Raw genomic sequence first — 23,556 nt, 5'->3', positions numbered from 1 at the left:
AAATAAATATGCCATCCATCCAAACCCATCCTAATTCTTTAACCAATATTGTGAAGTTAGACTTGAAATTATTCTTGTAAGCCATGATGGGACAATTTGATTAAATTGTTGAAAAAAGAGAGCAACAATTTGATTAAATATTCAATCAAGGTCTACTTGTCAACCGTAATCTATTTCGATAAGATATATTTATGATCCAATATATATAATTATTCAAATTTAATCCTACATAAAATATAAGTTTTAATTTCCTCATAGTTATAAATGACTAATTTAAACTTATTTAAGGCTATGATATAAAATTAGCATTTAGTTCTTAATGTTTATTTATTTTGTTATTTTGACCTTTATTCTTTTTTGGGTTATTTTGGCCCTCAATTTTTAAAATTTAATCAAATTACTTACTTTTTTATGGAAAAATTGATTGAACTATTTAAATTTTAATGGTATTGATCTGGCAGCTCACGTGACATTTTACATATAGATAAATTTTCTAAAAGTTCTTATAAACCTTTTTGAAATTATTTGATTTTTAAAAAAATAGAAATTAAATGCTAAAAATACATATTTCATGTAATTTAATTGGTCAATTTATGAGAATGCACCACTGATTTTTCCATGTTTACATTGAATTTTGTGCAGGGGTGCAATTTGGGGCTAAATATAAGAAAAAGGAAACAATTGGGCTGATTGAAGAAAGGAGCAAAGAAGGTGGGCCAAAGCAGAATTTTTCCAATATGTAATTACCTGAAAATTTTTGTTGACTTAGTGGGAGATTATGTAGGGATTTTTATATCATAGAATATTTTATTTCCTTGATTTTCTATGGCTAGTGGCTCTTAATTTAGCAAAGCCACTAGTATAAATAGGGTAATACTTTGTTCATTTAATCATCAAGTGATAAATCAAGCTTTCATCTTTGAATGCAATCTCTTCTTCATTTTCACGAAGCTATTTGTTGTTTTTGGTTTCTTTTTCTTTCAATTTATTAATTTCTAGTTTGTCACCAACTTAAACCATTTACAATTTTTTTTTCAAACTTCCTTTTCATTTCCAGTAGCTAAACCATCCCACTCTAATACACTATCAAAATTCCATTCCCCATACTTAATCACGCCACCCATTCTTTTTACCCATTTTTACCTTATTTAATTTATCCAACTCCAATATGCCTCAAACCTTAGTTAACTAAATCCATTTTCAGCTTTAGGTCAGAGTTAGCCTCATCAAAACCCGTGAGTTATCAACCTGAGCAATTTAACTCCTAAATTCCAGTACATATTATTTCTTCGGATTAAGAGTATGATTTTGTCAACTCTCAAAGTTAGATCAACACTAAGTCAAAAAAGACGTCGTTTGAGTTAGTGTGGTTAGACGTACAGTTGGAATTCCGAAAGGATCGATTGTCTGATTGGTTTTCTGTGAACACATTGGCATGCCAAGTGGGGATTGCTATTTGGTTCCGTCAAGGGAAGTAGTAACCGGATTTAAATGTCCCACGCGATTGAGGACATTGGTTCGAGCTAGGCTCTTCTAGAACGCAAAGCTGTTGAAGTTCTAAATCACGAACGTTTCGTTGGTTGTTCGATCAGTAAGGGTTAGTCATAGGACGTTTCATAACTAATTTACAAAAGGAAGAGTTGGTGTCCGAGGCATCCTTGGTAGCTATAACTAGCTTATTGGAAAAGAGGAGTTCATCTAATTTCGAGGATCGGTTCAAAGACGAGGAAAAATTCGTGCCTAAAGCTGAGCTTAGTTTAATTAATTTTTCTCCAGATTTATTTAACTGTTTTTATTATTTTATTTTCAACTTTTACTTTTCACGCATTTTTTCCCTGTTTATTTCAGGTTTCAGGTTTTCAATTTTATCCTCCCCCCAAATTTCTTGGGCACGGCAACTACCCAAACACGAATCTGGTCGAGAAAGAGAAACAATTTTCAGTAAACCCAGTCTTTGAGGGATCGACCCTACTCCCTATACTGCTTAAATTGCAAATTAGGTGCAGGTTCATATTGGTGGAATCGACACCCATCAATTTTGGATTCCACCAATATAAACCTCACCTAATTTGCAATTTAAGCAGTATAGGGAGTAGGGTCGATCCCTCATAGACTGGGTTTACTAAAAATTGTTTCTCTTTCTCGACCAGATTCGTGTCTGGGTAGTTGGCGTGCCCAAGAAATTTAGGGGAGGATAAAATTGAAAACCTGGAACCTAAAATAAACAGGGAAAAAATGCGTGAAAAGTAAAATTTAAAAATAAAATAATAAAAAAATTAAATAAATCTAAAGAAAAATTAATTAAACTAAGCTCAGCTTTAGGCATGGATTTTTCCTCGTCTTTGAACCGATCCTCGAAATTAGATGAACTCCTCTTTTCCAATAAGCTAGTTATAGCTACCAAGGACGCCTTGGACACCAACTCTTCCTTGTGTAAATTAGTTATGGAACGTCCTATAACTAACCCTTACCGATCGAACAACCAACGAAATGTTCGTGATTTAGAACTTCGGCAGCTTTGCGTTCTAGAAGAACCTAGCTCGAACCAATGTCCTTAACCGCGTGGGACATTGAAATCCAATTACTACTTCCCTTGATGGAACCAAACAACAATCCCCACTTGGCACGCCAATGAGTTCATGGAAAACCAATCAGACAATCAATCCTTTCGAAATTTCAACTGTACGTCTAACCACACTAACTCAAACGACGTCTTTTTTGACTTAGTGTTGATCTGACTTTATGGGTTGACAAAATCATACTCTTAATTCAGAGAAATAATAAGTACTGGAATTTAGGAGTTAAATTGCTCGGGTTGGTAAGTCACAGGTTTTGACGAGGCTAACTCCGACCTAAAGCTGAAAATAGATTTAGTTAACTAAGGTTTGGGGCATATTGGAGTTGGATAAATTAAATAAGGTAAAAATGGGTAAAAAGAATGGGTGGTGTGATTAAGAATCGGGGTTGGAATTTTGGTAGTGTATTAGAGTGGGATGGTTTAGCTACTGGAAATGAAAAGGCAGTTTGAAAAAGAAATTGTAAATGGTTTAAGTTGGTGACAAACTAGAAATTAATAAATTGAAAGAAAAAGAAACCAAAAACAACAAATAGCTTCGTGAGAATAAAGAAGAGATTGCATTCAAAGATGAAAGCTTGATTTATCACTTGATGATTAAATGAACAAAGTAGTACCCTATTTATACTAGCGGCTTTGCTAAATTAAGAGCCACTAGCCATAGAAAATCAAGGAAATAAAATATTCCATGACATAAAAATCCCTACATAATCTCCCACTAAGTCAACATAAATTTTCAGCTAATTACATCTTGAAAAAATTCTGCTTTGCCCCGCCTTCTTTGCTCATTTCTTCAATCTAGCCCAATTGTTTCCTTTTTCTTCTATTTAGCCCCAAATTGCACCCCTACACAAAATTCAATGTAAACATGAAAAAATCAGTGGTGCATTCTCATAAATTAACCAATTAAATTGCATGAAATATGTATTTTTAGCATTTAATCAAATAGTTTCATTATTTTTTTTGTAGATACCCCTACTTGCTTATTCTATTATTCATTCGATAAATATAAATTTGTGAGTTTATAGCCCCCAATCGCCTTGAGAATGTGTGAGTTTTCACACCTAAATGCAGGTGTCTCTACCTTTCTAGGGAGAGGAGGTGGGTTGATGCTCCCTTGACTATGGTGGGTGGGTCTTGAAACAACATCTTAACAAGAGGGTCTACATTACCTGTGATATTGACACGTGTCTCAATGGTAAAAGGATATAACAATACATATAGTAAAAATTGCGAGATTTGAACTCAATGCATCATGATCCTTATTAAGTGAATTTTACGATTTCAACCAGTATTTAATTTTTATATTAATCAAATAATGTAATATACATAAAACTATTGAAAGTAGAGAATTAAATTCACAAATAGTAAGAAGCATGCATAACAATAAGTTAATAATAACCCTAAAAATGAAACATATTTGAGTTCAACAATAAATTGCTTCAGCAACAATTTGATTAATTGTTGGGAAATAGAGCAACAATTTGATTAAATCGGTCCACATGTCAACCAAGTTGGGAAAATGAGCAACAATATCTTCAATGGTCGGCCAAATGCCAACCAATTTGGAAAAATAATATTCAATCGTGATTCACATATCAACCATAATTTATTTTGATATGAGATATTCATGACTCAAAATAGATTAGACTCACTATATATAATTATTCAAATTTAATTCAATTATATGATTAATTTAAATTTATTTAAGGTTATTATATTAAATATTAATATATATTTTTATTAAGGTAGATTAACTTATTTATCTTTTAAATAACCATATTTGTCATCCATCTCAAAATGCATGGAAAAAAATTAACCTACTGTTAAATATTTGATGTGGCACTAGACATGGAGAAATAATTTTACGGATCCTTCACACCACATCATCTATAGTCGTTTTTTATTTATTTAATAACATTTCAGTAAATTTTTCTATGTTAGTCACACGTAATTTTGTTAACTTTTTTACACTGAACCTTGAACTCTAAATCCCGAATCCCGAATCCCGAATCAAGAACCTTGAAAAAGTTTAGGATTCGGGTTTTAAATTTGGGGCTCGGGATTCAAGGTTCAAGTTTGGATTTAGGGTTCAGGGTTTTGTGTAAAAAATTACTAAAATTGTGTTAATGACATGAATAAGATTGCTAAAATGTCATTGAATAATTGGGAAAGGTCTATAGATGATGTGGTAGGGAGGGTCCATAAAATAATTTATTGAGGTTAATAGAGAAAAAAAAAACAGAAAAAAACCACACGTCACCATGAATTGAATCAAGAAACCAAAAAAACCAGCAAAAAACGATTTGAGACATTGATTCCCTGTCAAAATTTCCATTCATAATGAATCATGTCAGTCAAGCTTTGCTTGTAGCAATCGATTCTTCCTAAATTTGAATCAGAAGTGAAGTTTTTATCCAAAGTTGTTATGGGGTTTAATATTTACATATATATATATATATAAATTGTTTACGTTTGGGTGTTTCATTAGAGATGAAACTGTACATATAGTATTACCATATTTTTATACTCAAAATTTAGAGCTTGAAATACATGATGAGCCTTTATACCAAGTTCGGCTTCGGATACTTTAGTCAAAATTTGAAAGATCTATAGTTACAAAGCATTGGCAGTTTCTGGTGGGGTTTGGGTTTGAATTTTATTGTTTTAAAAGTTTTGGGGTTTGGGGAAAGAAATTAAGAGAGAGGAAAAGTGAAAGCAGAAGAAAGAAGACAAAGAAAGTTTGCTATTTACTCCAAACTGTGTATTTTGATGTAAAATTGTGGTCCCTCTTAGTTTGAAATCTCACCTCATTCTATTATCCCCACATCCACTTTTGGGAAAATAACAAACACAATTATTTGAAATGCTACAGAAGGTTGAAAATAATTGAAGGGCTAAAATGATATTTTATAAAGTTAGAGGATTAAAAAGTTAGACACAATTATTAAATCAAAAAAGTTAATAGCTTGATAAAAGAATAGAACCGACTAAATAGTTGGATGACTATTCTTGTACTTTACCTTATTTTTTATTTTCATATAACATAAATATAATAATATATAAAAATATATAAAAAAATAACATAGTATAAAAATTAAAATATGAGTCTAGTTTGGCTGAGATCAAGTCTTGACGGTTGGAGTTCAAGCTCGACTCATACTTTTTAATGAGTCTAATTTTTTTATTTAAATTTATTTTTCGAGCTTAATATTTTTGTTCAAAACATCTCTGATAGGCCTTTTGATTTGAATCGATAGTCTGACCCTAAAACATATCTGGACTATTAGTTATACAATAAAATATAAAATGATTAAGATTGATTATTAATTTAATAAAAATATATGCTATAGTTCCTCTGTAATTATTATTATTTAAGATATATATAGTCGCTTAAAGATAATATTTTTAAATAATTGAAAGCGACTTTGCAGCTAACTAAATCTTTATATAGAAAGCTACTTTGCATCTAATCAATTTTCTCACTCATATTCATTTACAGAAAGCTGTTGCTCATCATACATACATACATACATACATACATACATACATACATACATACTCTACATACAACTTCTGTAATCTTATATCTATTGCAGAGTCATCTATTAACATATAATATTAGGACTCAAAGATACACATAAAATGTAACATCAAATCTTGGAGGTAAAATTGTTGAGAGAAATAGTAATAAACTTTGAGTATGGATAGTAAAATGAACATGAAAGATAAAAAAAAAAAAAGATGGATGTGGAATGTTAATATTTACTAAAATTTATCATGCCCACGATGTTGGTCTAGTGTTTGATTCCCAAAAAATGTTTTTCAGTTGTTTTGTTTAAAAATTTTATAGTAGGTGTCAGGTTAACTCATGATACTAATTGAAATAGTCATTTTAAATATAGTATAAATTTAAAATGAATTTATATATATATTGAAAAAGATAAAGGTTTGGATAAAGTCTATACTTGTATGTATGTATGTATGTTAATTTGTTGGTGAGAAAGTGGTAATATAAATTTATTTATTTTTGCTTCCTTGAATATAGATATGCTTCAATGGCTACTTCTTCATCATGTTCCTCGTTGAAACAACACTTCCTTGTGTTTCTCATTGTAATAATAAGCAGCATTATTAATTCACCAGTAAATGGATGTTTCACATCGATTTTCAGCTTTGGTGATTCATTAACTGATACAGGCAATTTACTTGAGCTTTCAATTTCAGAATCCACCAAACCTCCTCATTCTGCTTTTCTTCCCTATGGCTGCACCTTCTTTCACCGTCCCACCGGCCGATTCTGCGATGGCCGCTTGGTTATAGATTTCCTCGGTATGCAATCTAATGTTTTTCCACCGATTGCCATGCTTGGCACCCTGATGTTTTATCCTGGTTCTCTACCTGTCATCTACCGTAATATATGCTTATGTGGTTCCAATTGGACGTGTTTTGCAGCTGAAGCTTTGGGATTTTCCTTTTTACCACCATTTTATGGATCTAAAAGTGGAAAATGGGAGAAATTCCGACAGGGAGCGAATTTTGCAGTGGCGGGTGCTACTGCACTGAATTCGTCGTTTCTTGCTGAACAAGGAATCCACAGTGTCTCAACCAACATTTCTTTGGGAGTTGAAGTGAATTCCTTCAAACATTTATTGCCATCTCTTTGCTCATCTTCTTCAAGTAAGCTTTAGTGTTTCAAAACCCTACCATGTTTTTTTTTTGTTTCAAATGCTAATAATAAGCTATGGTCTACAGATTGCAAAGAGCTCCTAAGGAAGTCCTTGATTGTGATGGGAGAGGTTGGAGGAAATGATTACAATCATGCATTCAAGCAAGGGAAAAACATTGAGAATATCCGACGACTTGTCCCTCTTGTTGTTGATATCATATCTTTATCAATCAAGGTAAGAACTGATGGATGCTGTCTTTGTTTTAAACTAGGTAAAATATCATCTTTGGTCCCTTTTAATTTCGATATTGAGAAAATTGATCCCTCTAAGGACAATTTAATCTTTTCAATTTTGAAAGTGAGCAACAATTAATCATAATGTTAATATTTTTCATCAATTATACATATTTTTATTGGTAACATATCAAATTTAGTCCTCCAAGTTTACACATTTTGTCAATTTCATCTTAACATTTACATATTATGTCAATTTTATACTGATTTAACAAATTTAGACCACAACTTTCACATATTCTGTGAATCTGATCTTGATTTAACAAATTTAGTTTGTAATATTTACATATTCTATAAACATTTACGCAAAATATGTAAACAACTAGAGTTAAATTTGTTATTATATAAATCAAAATTATATACAATTGATGTAATATATTAGCGTCATGATTAACTGTAATTAGTTATCAAAATTGAGAGGGAAGGAAAAAGGTATTTTAACCTGAAAATTATTAACATTTGGTATACTTGCAGGAGTTGATCGAGTTAGGGGCAGTGACATTTTTGGTCCCCGGAAACTTTCCTATTGGATGCTCCCCATCTTTGCTGACAAGTTTTCATGGTTCAGAAAAGGATCAATATGATCCCTTAACTGGTTGTCTAACATGGTTGAACCAATTCTCTCAACACCACAATGAATTACTTCGAAAAGAACTCGAAAATATCCGAAACCTTCATCCCCAAATCAACATTATATATGTTGATTATTACAAAGCTTCAACACCGTTTTACCAGTCTCCGAAAAACTATGGTACATTTTCAGATCCTTTAAAACAAGAAAACTTAATAGCTAAATATACATTTCGGTACCTGAATTTGGCTTCAAAGTTCAGATTGGCACCTAAGATTTGTTTTTGGTCCAATTAACTACCTAAAGTTGACTTTTTGGTTGAAATTAAATTAGTACCTGAACTTGGCTTCATAATTCAAATTGGTTCAAATAAGCCATTTACATAAGTACTAATTTGAACCAAGAAGCCAAGTTTAGGTACCTAGTTGGGCCAAAATAAACTTTAGCTACCAAATTGAACCTTAAAGCTAAGTTCAAGAACGTAACTGGACCAAAAAAAAAAAACCCTAGGTATCAATTTGAACATTGAAGCCAAGTTCAAGTGTCAAAATGTATATTTACCCAAACTTAATTTGTCATCAAAATTTTGCTTCTTTACATGGAATTTCCTCGAATGGTTTCAGGATTTAAAGAAACTTTGAAGGCATGTTGTGGAATTGGAGGTCTCTATAATTACGATCCTTTGATATATTGTGGTTATCCGCCATTAAAACAATGCTGCAACGACCCTTCTTCGTATATTAGCTGGGATGGGATTCATTTTACAGAAGTTGTCAACAAATGGCTTGCCCATACTGTATTTGAAGAATTGATGAACACCATTCCTAGATTAGGGAGCTTGTGTCCCTTATCTACCGTAAACAAACTGAGAATTCTATATCCAATGTTTGGGGTCTAAACTGTAATAAGTATATAAATTGTTTGTCGAATTAATTCACTCAACCTTAACTCAATAAACTCAATTAACTAAAAAAGTTACAATTCGATCATTAAACTATTTAAAAGTTTTCATTATTGTAACACTCTAAACCTGACTTAGAAGTCATGATCGGATATTAAGGAAGTACATCAACTTGTTCAAAGCTTTTAAATTTAATCCTACTTAAGTTTTAAAGCTTATAGTATCGACTTTAAACATTATATATAATTATTCAAATTTAATCCTACTTAAATTTTAAATTTTATTTTAATTCACTCATATTTAAATTTATTAAAGGCTATTATATTAAATTAGTATAAATATAATTTTAACTACTAACGTTTATTTATTTTATCATTTTGGTCCTCAACTTTTAAATTTTAGTTAAACTGTTTGTTTGTTTTTTTACAGAAATATGATTGAACTATTAAAATTTTAATGGTATTGACGTGATAGCTCGTGTGGCATTTTACGTATACTTCACTGCTAACATGGATAAATATTCTAAAATTTTTTATGAGCCCTTTTAAAAATTTTTATTTTTTAAATATTTTTTTTGAAATTTTATGAATTATACATGGATTGCACGCTAGTGGTGACATCAATGCCAATAAAATTTTAATAGTTCGTTAGTTTTGTTGTTAAAAAAAAGTAATTTGATTAAAATTTAAAGATTGAGGGTCAAAATGACCTACAAAAAAAATAAGAGTTAAAATGACAAATTGAGTAATTGTTATGATTTAAATTTGTCATTATTCATATCAAATTTTAATATATGATTTTTTATTTAAGGCAGAATAACTTATTTAGTCCTCAAACCTTGTAAAAAAAGTCATTTTAATTCTCCAACCTTTTTTTTCACTATTTTAATATTATTTTCACTCAATTAATGATAGAATGAGTTTGTTGGTTTAGTGGTAAGGTTTTAGTTTACCCTTTGGTATTGTGTTTGAATCCTTGCATGTGCAAACATGAACTATTTTTGCTAAATTATGTGTGTCGACACTATTTGTATGGTGAGAGTTGTATCATCTAAACTAACCACAAGAGCCTCAAGTACCTCCTTACTCAAAAGGAGTTGAATCTTAGGCAACGTAGATGAATTGAGTTACTTAAGGACTATGATAGTGTCATTGAGTATCATCTTAGTAAGGCTAAGTCTGTTTGAGGATGATAGTTTGTTAGCCGAGTTGCAAGTTAAGCCGACTTGGATTGATCTAATTCAGGATAAGCAAATATTGAATGATTCTTTGGTTCTTTGGCTTTAGCAAGTTGAGGAGGGTAGGACTTCTAATTTTGGGTTGAATAGTAAGGGTATTCTGTGTTTCAGAGGTCAGATTTGTGTGCCTAATGATACTGAGTTGAGGCAGTTTATTTTGCGGGAAGTACATAGTAGCCTTTATACTATGCATCCTGGCGGAAATAGATGTATTGAGATCTTTGAGAGTTGTACTGTGGCTCAAGTTAAAAAGTGAGGTAATTGACTTTGTTTCTTGATGTTTGACGTGCCATCAAGTTAAGGCTGAGCACAAACTGTCCTCAGGTTTGCTTCAACCCATTAAGATTCCGTTGTGGAAATGAGAACTGGTAACTATGAACTTCCTTAGTGGGTTACCCTTGAAACCCACTAAGAAGGATTCTATTTGGGTCATCATGGATCGGTTGACCAAGTTTGCTCATTTCCTTCTGATTAGGACTGATTATTCTCTACAGAAGCTAGCGAAGCTATACATTTTTTAGATTGTTAGACTTCATGAGGTTCTAGTATCGATTATTTCAGATCGAGATTGATAGTCACGAAACTAACTAAAAATACGATAAAGGTAAGAGCACGTATCGATAAATAGTATAGCTATGGTGAGTAAAGATATCGTATCCATGAGGACTAAAAGTACTAGTAATTACCGTTTTCCTATTATTTAACCGGCAAATTGGAGTGATTGGTTTAAACTAAAATCTATTTAATTAATTAACTAAAGAACTCAACAGGGAATAAATCGGGAAAAATAATTGAATAATAACTAAGAAGCTAAACAATACCCAAGAAAGAATCCATCTAGACTTCATCTATCATTATGAATCTGAATTAAATGATTTATTCACTTGGTATCTTAATCTGTAGAAATCCCTAAATTATGGTAATATCCCTTTCAAGACTAAGAGCAGTTGACTCTAGGTTAATTAATTGAAAATTTTTTCTAATTAAAACCTCTATTATCGCATTAACTCGATCTATGAATTCCCCTATTAGATTTGACTCTAATCCGATAGATTTATGTTGTCCTATTTCTAGGATTGCATGCAACTCCCACTCAATTATGCTAGATCTACTCTTAAATAAAGACTTTTCCTTCTCTTATTTAAGCATATTAAACATGAATTAATATCCCAAAAATATTAAAACAAAAGATAAGCACACATAATCTGAGAACAAGATTCAAGTATTTATTGCTTAAAATAGAAATCAAATGGCAGAATTTATCATAGGGCTCATCTCCCCTAGGTATCTAGAGAATTAGTTCATAATTGTAAATAAAAACATCTCTAAGACAGAATAACCACAAGAAATAAATAAACTCAGAAAAACTTCAAAGAAATTAAAAGAAGGTCTTCAATCTTAATGGAAATCTGCTTTAAAGTTGGCTTCAATGGTGTTCTTCAAGTTGTTTTCTTCAATACTCTCTGATCACCCCCTATTCTCTTCTTCCATTTGGTATTTGTAGCCTTTAGAATGCCTAGAAAGCCTAAAAATTGTATTTTTCTGCATGTTTGAGATGCAAATCACGAAATCAACACGGTCTGGCACATGGTCGTATGCCAACTTGTGTGGGAATGCCTGGTCCGTGTGGCTCTTGAAATCTTCTCTATTTGTTTGATTTTAGTCGTTTTTAGCTCCTTTTGCTCTCAAATGCTCTCTTAACTATAGAAACATGAATTTAAAGTATTAGGAGCATAAAATTCACCGGTTTGCATAAAAAATCATCCAAAAATGCATTAAGAATGAGATTAAAATATGTTAATTTTATCACTTATCAGAGACCCCCAATTTACATCTTAATTTTGAAAGAAATTGCATGAGGCTCTAGGTACTCGATTAAACTTCAGTATTGCATTTCATCCACAGACTGGTGGGCAATCCGGGAGAGTGATTCAGGTGTTGGAGGATATGTTATAGAGTTGTGTTATCGACTTCCGTGGTAGTTGGGAGGAGTTTCTACCACTGACTGAGTTCACTTATAATAACAACTTTCAGTCTAATATTCAAATGACACCTTACAAGGCTCTTTATGTTCGTAAGTGTCGCACCCTTTTGTGTTGGACTAAGTTGGGTGTGAGGAGGATTATGAGTCCTGATTTAGTTTCTAAGATTGATGATTAGATTAGACTGATTCGGGATTATCTTAAGGCAGCTTCTAATAGACAAAAGTCTTATACGGGTCTGAAGAGGAAAGACAGAGTTTATAGTGGGAGATTGGGTTTTTCTTAAGGTATCTCTGTGGAAGAAGGTCCTTCAGCTTGGACGTAAGGACAAGTTGAGCCCTAGGTTCATTGGGCCTTATTAAGTTTTGAAATGAGTTGGGTTGGTTGCGTATCAGCTAGAGTTGCCTCTAGAGTTGGACCTTATACATGATGTGTTCCATGTCTTTATGTTAATGCGGTATATGTCTGATCCATCTCATATTGTGTCTGTTGAAGAAATTGAGGTAAGGTCGGATTTGACTTTTGAGGAGGAGCCGATACAGATCTTAGGCTGTGACGAAATCATGGTACAGAGGAAGTTACTTAGGAGCTTGAGGACTTGATTCAACAGCAATACCCACATCTATTTGAATCAGGTAACTTTCGAGGCCGAAATTTCTTCTAAGAGGGAGAGTTGTAACACCTCAAAATTTTAGTTTTTGAATTGTTAAAAATAGTCAAGTGAATTAATCTGGTTCAGTGGTTAAGTGTTGTATTTGTGTATGTGAGGTTCCAGGTTCAAATCCTTTCCCCTTGAATTTTGTTAATTTTTTTTATTAAACCTCTATCTTTGAACTTTGGGCTTAAATATTATTTTCGCTCAACTAATGACAGAATAAGCCTGTTGATTCAATGATAATGTTTCAGCTTATCCTTTGGTCTTGTGTTTAAATCATTGTGTGTGCAAACATGAATTATTTTTGCTAAATTCTCTGTGTGCCACTCATGTGGTAGTGTTTGGGCTAAATTTGAATTCTGATAGGCTGCTAAGTGGTTAGAAAATTGGTTTAGATAGAAACTTATCAGATTTATTTTTCTTAAATAATAATTTTATAATCAAAATTTCCCAAAAAATTCTCCCATTTTTCTAACGTCCACTATCTCCATCTTTCCCTCTTCTTTTTCATGTTTTTTTTCTCTCTTCTCTCTTCTTAATTTTCATTTTTTCCATGTTTTTATTTCTTCTTTTTTTTCCGTCATTTGTACGAGCATTGCGTGGTGTTTTTATAATTGAACGTAAGTAAATTCAATGTAAGTGTTGTTATTTTCTGTGGCTAGAGTTTTAGTTTTCTTGGTACTCAGCTTATGTTTTGGTGTGATACGAATTTTGTTGATTGATAGTATGGTTTTCTAATAGGAGAAGAACTTGTGACTTTTGGCGATCCTCCCGTAAATTTAGTGTGTTCGGTTACTATTGCTTTGGGGGTAAATGATGTTATGCCTTGTTGGGGGCCGAATTTTTATGGTTTTAAGGTTGATTGTGGATGTTTGGAACCAAATTAAGGATTTAGGAATTTTTAGTTTTCGTTGGCTAATTTGTGTGAAATGTCGATTTACGTATTGGAAATCTAGCTTTTGGATTCGCATAAAAAAACACCCAGGTGTATAATGGAAAACTCAAAAAATAACGAACAACGAGATGCCTAAAAACTATTGTCGACATCACACGACCGTTTGGACCACACGATTTGGGCTGTTTGGGTCGTACGGGCCATATGGGCATGTGTTAGGCCTTATGGGCCACACAGACGTGTGGGCCCATTTTCTGAAAATTTACCCTATGGTTGTTTTTGATGTGCGATTCAAATTTAGTCTTTTGTAGGGTCCATATTGTATAAATAAGATTGTAAAACATGGGATTTGATATTCTATTTCTGTTAAATGTGATTTCTAAAAGCATGATATGTATAGCATGTATGTCATATATAATAGCATGATGTGAATTCTACCAAAGCGATTTAAAATCTGATGTGTATAGCATTTATGTCATACACACATTTGTTATTTGATTAGTATTGCATGTGCATTGGGGTCGAAATATGTTTTATGAAGGAAGTGTTGTAGTTTAACAATCTGCCTTATCTAGTAGCTTGATCACATATTTCTAAATTTGGTGGGTTACCGTGTATTATTATCTGGTAGCTTTACTACATAATTTCTAAAAAGTGACATACGCTCACTTATTGGTGTGTAGGGTTGGATAGGTATTTGATACCTATTTGGTGTGTAGGGATGGACGGATATGGTTTGTAGCGGATGGGGGTAGGATCTAATTATGATAATACATTCGATTCTGAATCTAATCATGCATCTGAAATGTATTTGTTAATTTATGTGCATCTGATTGTTTCAATTGGACTTTTATGTTAACTGTTTTGGATTTTATTTTTCGTTTTGAACTACTTTATCGTATTGAGAATATTTTATTTCAAACTGCAATACGTTGAGTTTCAAAGTCAAACTACAATTTTCAAAACTCTGTTTAACTTAAGATTTCCACTGCAAAACTAAGTGATCTTATAAGTGTTTTCTACAATTAAAATGAATAAATTTAATATGGTGTTTTTCTCTAAAAATTGGAAATATCATTATCAATTTTTGTTTTATGTTTCATTTCCGAATTTTAATTTCTGGCTTTAAACCGAGTGCATGTAATTTCTCAAAATTTGCTCATAACGTCTGAGTCAGATATAAGGTGCTTCGAATTATTCAAAATTTGAACAAGCCCTGGTACCAAACTAGTAAGAATTACCATAATTACAAACAATTCCCTTGGCATTGTCTGTTGCTGGTGGGGTTTGTGTTACAAGTTTGGGGTTTGGGGAAAGAAATTATGAGAGTGAAGTGAAAGTGAGTGAGAAAATTCCCAAGAGAAAGAAGACAAAGAAAGTAGGCTATTATGATATCTTTATGAAATTGTACTCATTGTTGGTTTTGAAATGTCATGTCATGGTAGGTAAAAAGAAAAATGATAAACATGTTTATTTGAAGGTTTAAAAAAATTTGGAGGGTTAAATAAATTAATTTTTAATTTTATTTAATTTTAAAAAATTACGTGATTAAATCGAAAAATTAATAGTTAAGTGATCGAAATAAAATAAATTAAATAATTAAATGATCGTTTTTATGCTTTACTCTTTTTTTTAATATTTATAATAAAGTGAATATATTTTATTTTTATATGACATAAATTACATCATATATAAAAATATATAAAAATAACATATTATAAAAATTAGAATATGAGTCTAGCTTGACTAGGCTTAGAACTTGACGGTTAGAGTTCAATTACGACTCATATTTTTTTATAAGTCTAATTTTTTATTTAAATTTATTTTTTAAATTTAGTATTTTTGTTCAAAACCTCTTAAATATCTATAGATTTTTTGACTTGAACACATAGTCCCTAAAACATATCTAACATGGACTATTACTTAACAGAATAAAATATAAAATATTAAAATTAATTATTAATTTAATAAAAAATATATGATATAATTCCTCTGTTTTATTATTATTATTTAAGATATATATAGTTGCTTAAAGATAATGTTTTTAAATAATTGAAAGCCACTTTGCAGCTAACTATATATATATATATATAGAAAGCTACTTTGCATCTAATTAATTTTCTCACTGATATTCATATACAGAAAGCAATTGCTCATCTTACATACATACGTAAGTACATACTCTACAGAGAAAAGTCTCCTTAAAATTATAAAAATAAAATTTAATTCTTTAAAAATTATAAAATATAAACTATAAAAAATTAAATTTTCATTCGGTCCCCTAAAAAATTGTTCTAGCTTCGTCCATTCCTATCATTTGGAAATGATAAATCATTGAAAACAAAACAACTTCCGGTTTTTATACATACATACATACATACATACATACATACATACATACAACTTCTATAATCACACACCCATATATATATATTAATTACCCTTTAGAGTAAAGATATTTTAGTAATTTCACAATTAAATTAGGGTCAGGTTGATTCATAATACTAATTCAATTAGTCATTTTAAGTATAGTATAAATTTGAAATGAATTTAAATATATATTGAAAAAGATACTATACTCCCAAAGTCTATACTTCACTTGAAATTTGTTGGTGAGAAAGCGGTGATATAAATATCCACATTTCAAAAGGTGTTGGTGCAATTTCTATTTTTGCTTCCTTGAAATGCTTCAATGGCTACTTCTTCATCATGTTCTTCGTTGAAACAACACTTCCTTATGTTTCTCGTTGTAACAATAAGCAGCATTATTAATTCACAAGTAAATGGATGTTTCACGTCGATTTTCAGCTTTGGTGATTCATTAACTGATACAGGCAACTTACTAGAGATTTCACTTTCAGATTCCACCAACCCTCCTCATTCTGCTTTTCTTCCCTATGGCCGCACCTTCTTTCACCATCCCACCGGTCGATTCTGCGATGGCCGCTTGGTTATAGATTTCATCGGTATGTAATCCAATGTTTTTCTTCGTTGGTCTAAATCTTCTTATTTCTTGAAGTAATCCTGTTTAATTTCCATGCTATATTCACACTAGGATATAATTAACACATAATACAATCATAGCGATCTGATTATCAATAAGGGTCCAAACTAAATGGTGGGTGGGAGGACATTGGTCCCCAAACCTTTCTTAGGTTCTTACAAATTTTTAACTAGAGAATTTGAGCCATGATTTCATTTTTTTAAAAATCTATCGTAGTCCTTGTGAATTTTAAAATTAAGTAAATTAAGCATCTTCTTCTTCTTTCTTCTTCTTCTTAGGTTAATACACGTTGGTATAAATCAGTATTAATTAAAATTGACCGAAATAGATTAAAATTTTGAACAAACCAATTTGGTATCAAAACGTACCGATTGCCATGCTTGGCACCCTGATGTTTTATCCTGGTTCTGTACCTGTTATCTATCATAATATATGCTTATGTGGTTCCAATTGGACATGATTTTGCAGCTGAAGCTTTGGGATTTTCCTTTTTACCACCATTTTATGGATCTAAAAGTGGAAAATGGGAGAAATTTCAAAAGGGGGCGAATTTTGCAGTAGCGAGTGCTACTGCACTGAATTCGTCGTTTCTTGCTGAACAAGGAATCCATAGTGTCTCCACCAACATTTCTTTGGGAGTTGAAGTGAATTCCTTCAAACATTTATTGCCATCTCTTTGCTCATCTTCTTCAAGTAAGCTTTAATGTTTCAAAGCCCTACCATGTTATTTATTTATTTATTTCAAATGCTAATAATAAGCTATGATCTACAGATTGCAAAGAGCTCCTAAGGAACTCATTGATTGTGATGGGAGAGATTGGAGGAAATGACTACAATCATGCATTCATGCAAGGGAAAAACATTGAGAATATCCGACAACTTGTCCCTCTTGTTGTTGATATCATATCGTCATCAATCAATGTAAGAATTGATGGATGCTGTCCTTGTTTTAAATTAGGTAAAATGATATCTTTGGTCCCTTTCAATTTCTATATTGAGAAAATTAGTCCCTTTAAAAAATTACAACAATTTAATCCTGTTAAAGTGAGCAATAATTAATCTGTTAATATTTTTCATCAATTATACATATTTTTATTGGTAACATATCAAATTTAGCCCTCTAAGTTTAAACATTTTGTCAATTTCATCTCAACATTTACATATTATGTCAATTTTATTCTAATTTAAAAATTTAGTCCACAACTTTTATACATTCTATCAATTTGATCTTGATTTAACAAATTTAGTCTGTAAAATTTACATATTTCATCAATTATACATATTTTTTTTGGTAACATATCAAATTTAGCCTTCTAAGTTTAAACATTTGATCAATTTCATCTCAACATTTACATATTATGTCAGTTTTATTCTAATTTAAAAATTTAGTCCACAACTTTTACACATTCTATCAATTTGATCTTGATTTAACAAATTTAGTCTGCAAAATTTACATATTTTATCAACATTTACGCAGAATATAAATTTGTTATTATATCAACCAAAATTATTTACAATTGGCGTAAGATATTAATGCCACAATTAACTGTCATTAGTTGCTCACTTTCAAAATTGGCAACGATTAAATTACTCCGATTTGTTTTAGAATGACCAATTTGCTCAATATTAAAATTGAGAGAAACTAAAAAGGTGTTTTTACCTTCAAGTTATTAACATTTGCTATATATGCAGGAGTTGATCGAGTTAGGGGCAATGACATTTTTGGTCCCCGGAAACTTTCCTATTGGATGCTCCCCATCTTTGCTGACAAAATTTCATGGTTCAGAAAGGGATCAATATGATCCCTTAACTGGTTGTCTAACATGGTTGAACCAATTCTCTCAACATCACAATGAATTACTTCGAAAAGAACTCGAAAATATCCGAAACCTTCATCCCCAAATCAGCATTATTTATGTTGATTATTACAAAGCTGCAATGCGGTTTTACCATTCTCCAAAACAATTTGGTACATTTTCAGATCCTTTAAAACAAGAAAACTTAATAGCTAAATATACATTTTGGTACTTGAATTTGGCTTTAAAGTTCAAATTAGCACTTAAGATTTTTTTTTGTCCAATTAGCTAGTTAAACTTGGCGTTTTGGTTGAAATTAGTACCTGAACTTAGTTTCACAAGTCAAACTGGTTCAAATAAGCCCTTTACATAAGTACTAATTTGAACCAAGAAGGCAAGTTTAGGTACCTACTTGGACCAAAATAAACTTTACCTACCAAATTGAACTTTAAAACCAAGTTCCAGAACCTAGCTGGACCAAAAAAAAAAGGACCTTAGGTATCAATTTGAACATAGAAGCCAAGTTCAGGTGTACCCAAACTTAATTTGTCATCAAAATTTTGCTTCTTTACATGGAATTTCCTCGAATGATTTCAGGATTTAAAGAAACTTTGAAGGCATGTTGTGGAATTGGAGGTCTTTATAATTACGATCCGTTGATATTTTGTGGTTATCCGCAATTAAAACAATGCTGCAATGACCCTTCTTCGTATATTAGCTGGGATGGGATTCATTATACAGAAGCTGTCAACAAATGGCTTGCCCATACTGTATTTGAAGAATTGATGAGCACCATTCCTAGTTTAGGGAGCTTGTGTCCCTCATCTACCGTAAACAAATTGAGAATTTTATATCCAATGTTTGGGGTCTAAACTGTAATTAGAATATAAATTGTTTGTCGAATTAATTCACTCAAGCCTAACTCAATAAACTCAATTAAGTTTATAAAATCATAGCATTTTATATTAAGCACTATATTTTCTATTTTTTAAAAGAATATATATATATTTTCTTTATTAAGGTAAACTACACCATTAGTCACTAAAGTATGTGTAAGTTTTTATTTTGGTCACTTAAGGGAAAAAAGTTACAATTCAATCATTGAACTATTCAAAAGTTTTCATTTAAGTCATTGAACTATTCAAAAGTTTTTATTTAAGTCACTGAGCTGTTAATTTTTTTAAAAAGTTCCACCAGCAAGGTCCAAGCGATGATTCAGCGATCGATACAATGGATCAATATCCATTGATGAGTAGAAGAACATAACTTAGATCCAAGTCGATTTGATAGTTAATATTGTAGATAAAAAAATGTTATTTAAATTTTAGTTCACAGATTTTTTACGTCCAAAGTTGTTTGCATGCAGGTAGCATGAACAAAGAAAGCTATATAACATCGATTTTAATAGCCCAATAACTTAAACAAAAACTTTTGAAGAGTTCAATGATCAAACAGAAACATGCATATACTTTTAAGCATTCCATGTCGTAGTCACATAAAATTGATATTTTCCCTCTAATTTACATGATTACTTAGTGTGCTTTTACCATTTGTTAATACCTTCTGTGCCAGCTTTCGAATTATATAGGTATCTAAGCTTTAAACAACCTTAAATTTTCTTTTGAGTAAACTATATTTATGGTATTGGTGAGTATTTTTTGGTCTCTTAACTATGAAAAGTTGCAAAATGATATCTTAATTATTTGATTTTTTTTCTTTTTTGGTTACTAGCAGTTGTATGGGTGAAGATGACATGACAACTTTTAAAATTTTCGTAATAGCAACTTTAACCATCAACAATTATATATTGTGTAAATTTAATCTTGATTTTAAAAAATTTAACCTTCACTATTTACACATTGAGTAATTTGGGGAGAGGTCATATTTGCTTTTCTTTATGACCCTTTTAACTAAAAAGTTTTAAAAAAATCTATCAATTAAATTTGATCGGAAATATACCAAAAATAGAAACACCCAAAAATCTATAATAATCATTTTCATCTTTTCTTATTTTTAAAAATTAACCCTCAATGTCACAAATAAAAGTAAAATTAAAAAAGAAAAAGATCAAATTACACAATGTGTAAATGTTGAGGATTATTTTTTGGAATCAAGACAATTGACACAATGTATAAATTTTTAAGATTGAACTTGTTATTATACCAAATTTAAAAGCTTCGAAGTTATCTTCCGTTAGTACTATAATGGCTAGAGACCCAAAAAGAAAATTTTGATTAGTTAAGTGTAAACACCCCAAACCCAACCTAGATGTTATGGCCGAATTAGGAAGGTTACATTAATAAATTGAAAACTTTGACAATTATTTTTAAAAATGGATCTAATCCCGAAATTGAAAAACCAAAGACTTCATAAAAACTTATCATGACTTATTGGTAGGAGAATTTTGACATACATTAATAGTTCTTATGTAATCTTGAATTGATTTCTTTGAAACTCGATTTTTTATTCAGAACCGTCTCAAAATTAACTTAGCTACTCACTTTGCAAACCACATGATCTTATTTAAAACCTAGTAGCGGAAAACTTTCAAATTTGTTTAATTTTGTAAATTGTTAGATCGACTGAGATTATTAGAAATCATGCTAGCTTTTAAGATAACCAACTAGTAAAAACATTTAACAAAACCAAAAACCAAAGTAAACGTCTAGAAACTAAAACCAATCCAAAAGTCTGTAAAGTCCGAAATAAAAAGTTCAGAAAAACTAAAATTCAATAAACCAAATTGTGCTCCGGAAATGCCGCCAAATACTAAGTCTGTGGATCTCCTAAAAAATGTTAAACAACATAGTAAGCTAAAAGCCCAGTGTGTGAGTGTTGACCCACAAACAAAAACCATATCGAAGCATGCTTAAATACATACATTAGAACAGAATAATTCCTACCACCATTCACTACACACCATTCTGTCCAACCAATCACACCAAATAAAGCTATAAGAACCCATCCATCCATCACGCCAATATGTAATCATGTGCCACTTAGATAATATGTAGCTGAGTTACCAAAGTATATATGTTGTGAATATACTGTCAGAATTACAGTAATACTTCCAGATACACACATCCTCCGTCACATTATCATATCTCACCCCAATACACAAGCAAAAATATACTAACATCTCATGCTACATATGGTCATAGCAAAAACAGATTTATGACATGCTTACATAAGTGTCATCAAAACAGATCATGTAACATAGCCTACACAGAGTTTAACAAATAAAAGTTATGCTTTACTAACATGCATACGCTTAAATTACGGATTTCATGGTCTTACATACATAGTTTCTACAAATCTGATTTCAAAATCTCACTTCTGGCCCAAACTAGGCCCAACAAACTTGCCAAAATGGGCCCACATGCCCTGACACACGGCCTACCACATGCCTATGTGGCCTATACAGTTTAACCTATTGGGCCCGGTGGATCACATGACCAACCATACACCCGTGTGGCTCACACTGCTAGCCACATGGTCGTGTGACGTTGTCTGCCGATTTCAAATTTTCACAAAAATTTCTCGATTTTCGTGACTATTTTGATGTTTTTTGGTTAGAAACACACACTTGAAGGCTTCCTATACATCGACTCAACAACAACAAACTTGAAACCCTACACATGAAATCCCAAAACGAATCCATTAACAACCAATTGTTAAAACCGAAACTTGAATTTGGTATTTATCACTTAATAAAATCAGTTCCCAAAATTGACATGCGGTCACGTCAACAAATCAATGGTCCTACAACACCTAATTTACCGGTGGTACGTTGCGCGTCTCCCAAACTTCACCTAACAAAGAACTCGAACAATTAATATCGAATACTCAAGAATATCTAAAATACATATACTAACCTACATCGAGATGAAAACACAACAACAATACTGCTAAAAGAACAGTAGCAAAAGAACGACACAAAGGGCGAAAGATTCAACGTTTGAACATAGGTAATATTGAGTAATAATTCAGAAAATAAAAGGAGTAAGGTAGGATGTTGAAGTTATGAAAATAAAAAAAGAAAAAGAAGAAGAGAAGAAAGAAATGTCAGAAGGATAGAACTCCAAAAAACTCAATTGAGAAAAAGAGCAGGGAAGTATAAAACGTGGGGGTGAGGGATGACAGATCGAGGGAGAGATTTAGGGAATATTTTCAATTTAACAAAAAACAATAAAAAATAAAATTCAAGTCAAATATGAACTTTATTATCTTATCATATAGATAGGTATCTGAATTCCACCCAAACTCCCCTGCTTGGACAGCACAACAAAGAACGTAAAAATTAATTTCCTTTTTAGGCACCACAGGATCTTAGCACTAAACCAGTAAGCTTATTCTTGTCAAGAAACTAACAAAAATTAAAGTTAACCCTTATGAACCAAGTCAAACATAGTTTCAAAATTAAAAAATAATAATTCTGAAGAGAAGGGGTTCAAACACAGGACTTAAAACACACTTTTAAGACACTTAACCACTAACCACTAACCACTAACCACTAAATCAAATTAAATCATTTATAATAATTTTAGCAATTCAGTTTTTAAAAAAATTGGAGCGTTACATTAAGTGACCATTTTATAACTTTCCATTGTTGGATAAAATAATTTACAGTTGGAGAACTAATAGATGGCAACATTGAAACCACTAGTAAACGCGTTAACATTGCTGCATTACAACGCCAAAATATGAGGTGAAGAAACATATGAAGATCAAGTTAATATCTCATAATGTTCCAGCTTCGACCTCTTAAAATCTATAGCCCCAGTGCTCTCACTTAGACCTGTTTATGGTCGGGTAGCCAGTCCAATTTGATAGGTTTATCCCAATTTTGAGATGGGTTTGGACAAACATTTTTATACTTCGGTTTGGCCTGACTCAAATTTAATTTAAAAGATAAAAAATATTTTTAAATGTAAATTTATTTATAAAATTATATAAAATATCGATTAAAAATAATTT

The 23,556-nt window shown here is 31.4% G+C and overlaps 2 protein-coding genes across 2 annotated transcripts; both read left to right on the top strand.

The window, feature by feature from the left end:
* Positions 1 to 6,544: 6,544 nt before the first annotated feature.
* Positions 6,545 to 9,038, top strand: LOC121216956 (GDSL esterase/lipase At1g28570). The gene is made up of 5 exons (XM_041092453.1): positions 6,545 to 6,907; positions 7,031 to 7,255; positions 7,331 to 7,479; positions 8,013 to 8,289; positions 8,733 to 9,038. Exons 1-5 carry the CDS (start codon positions 6,634 to 6,636, stop codon positions 9,005 to 9,007), a joined length of 1,200 nt encoding a protein of 399 aa, XP_040948387.1. The 5' UTR covers positions 6,545 to 6,633; the 3' UTR covers positions 9,008 to 9,038.
* A 7,365-nt stretch (positions 9,039 to 16,403) lies between these two features.
* Positions 16,404 to 19,529, top strand: LOC121216955 (GDSL esterase/lipase At1g28610). The gene is made up of 5 exons (XM_041092452.1): positions 16,404 to 16,745; positions 17,252 to 17,476; positions 17,556 to 17,704; positions 18,476 to 18,752; positions 19,177 to 19,529. Exons 1-5 carry the CDS (start codon positions 16,472 to 16,474, stop codon positions 19,449 to 19,451), a joined length of 1,200 nt encoding a protein of 399 aa, XP_040948386.1. The 5' UTR covers positions 16,404 to 16,471; the 3' UTR covers positions 19,452 to 19,529.
* Positions 19,530 to 23,556: the final 4,027 nt, after the last annotated feature.

This window comes from Gossypium hirsutum, chromosome D05 (genome assembly GCF_007990345.1).
Source record: "Gossypium hirsutum isolate 1008001.06 chromosome D05, Gossypium_hirsutum_v2.1, whole genome shotgun sequence".
Taxonomy (NCBI): Eukaryota; Viridiplantae; Streptophyta; class Magnoliopsida; order Malvales; family Malvaceae; genus Gossypium; species Gossypium hirsutum.
This window is presented reverse-complemented; position numbering and strand designations above follow the sequence as displayed.

Excerpts from the sequence above, each read along its gene's own strand:
- LOC121216956 (XM_041092453.1), top strand. The coding sequence starts at position 6,634 with ATGGCTACTTCTTCATCATGTTCCTCGTTGAAACAACACTTCCTTGTG. Across the intron at positions 7,480-8,012 it reads TCATATCTTTATCAATCAAG|GAGTTGATCGAGTTAGGGGC; the intron begins GTAAGAACTGAT and ends GTATACTTGCAG. Across the intron at positions 8,290-8,732 it reads CCAGTCTCCGAAAAACTATG|GATTTAAAGAAACTTTGAAG; the intron begins GTACATTTTCAG and ends GAATGGTTTCAG.
- LOC121216955 (XM_041092452.1), top strand. The coding sequence starts at position 16,472 with ATGGCTACTTCTTCATCATGTTCTTCGTTGAAACAACACTTCCTTATG. Across the intron at positions 17,477-17,555 it reads TCTTTGCTCATCTTCTTCAA|ATTGCAAAGAGCTCCTAAGG; the intron begins GTAAGCTTTAAT and ends TATGATCTACAG. Across the intron at positions 18,753-19,176 it reads CCATTCTCCAAAACAATTTG|GATTTAAAGAAACTTTGAAG; the intron begins GTACATTTTCAG and ends GAATGATTTCAG.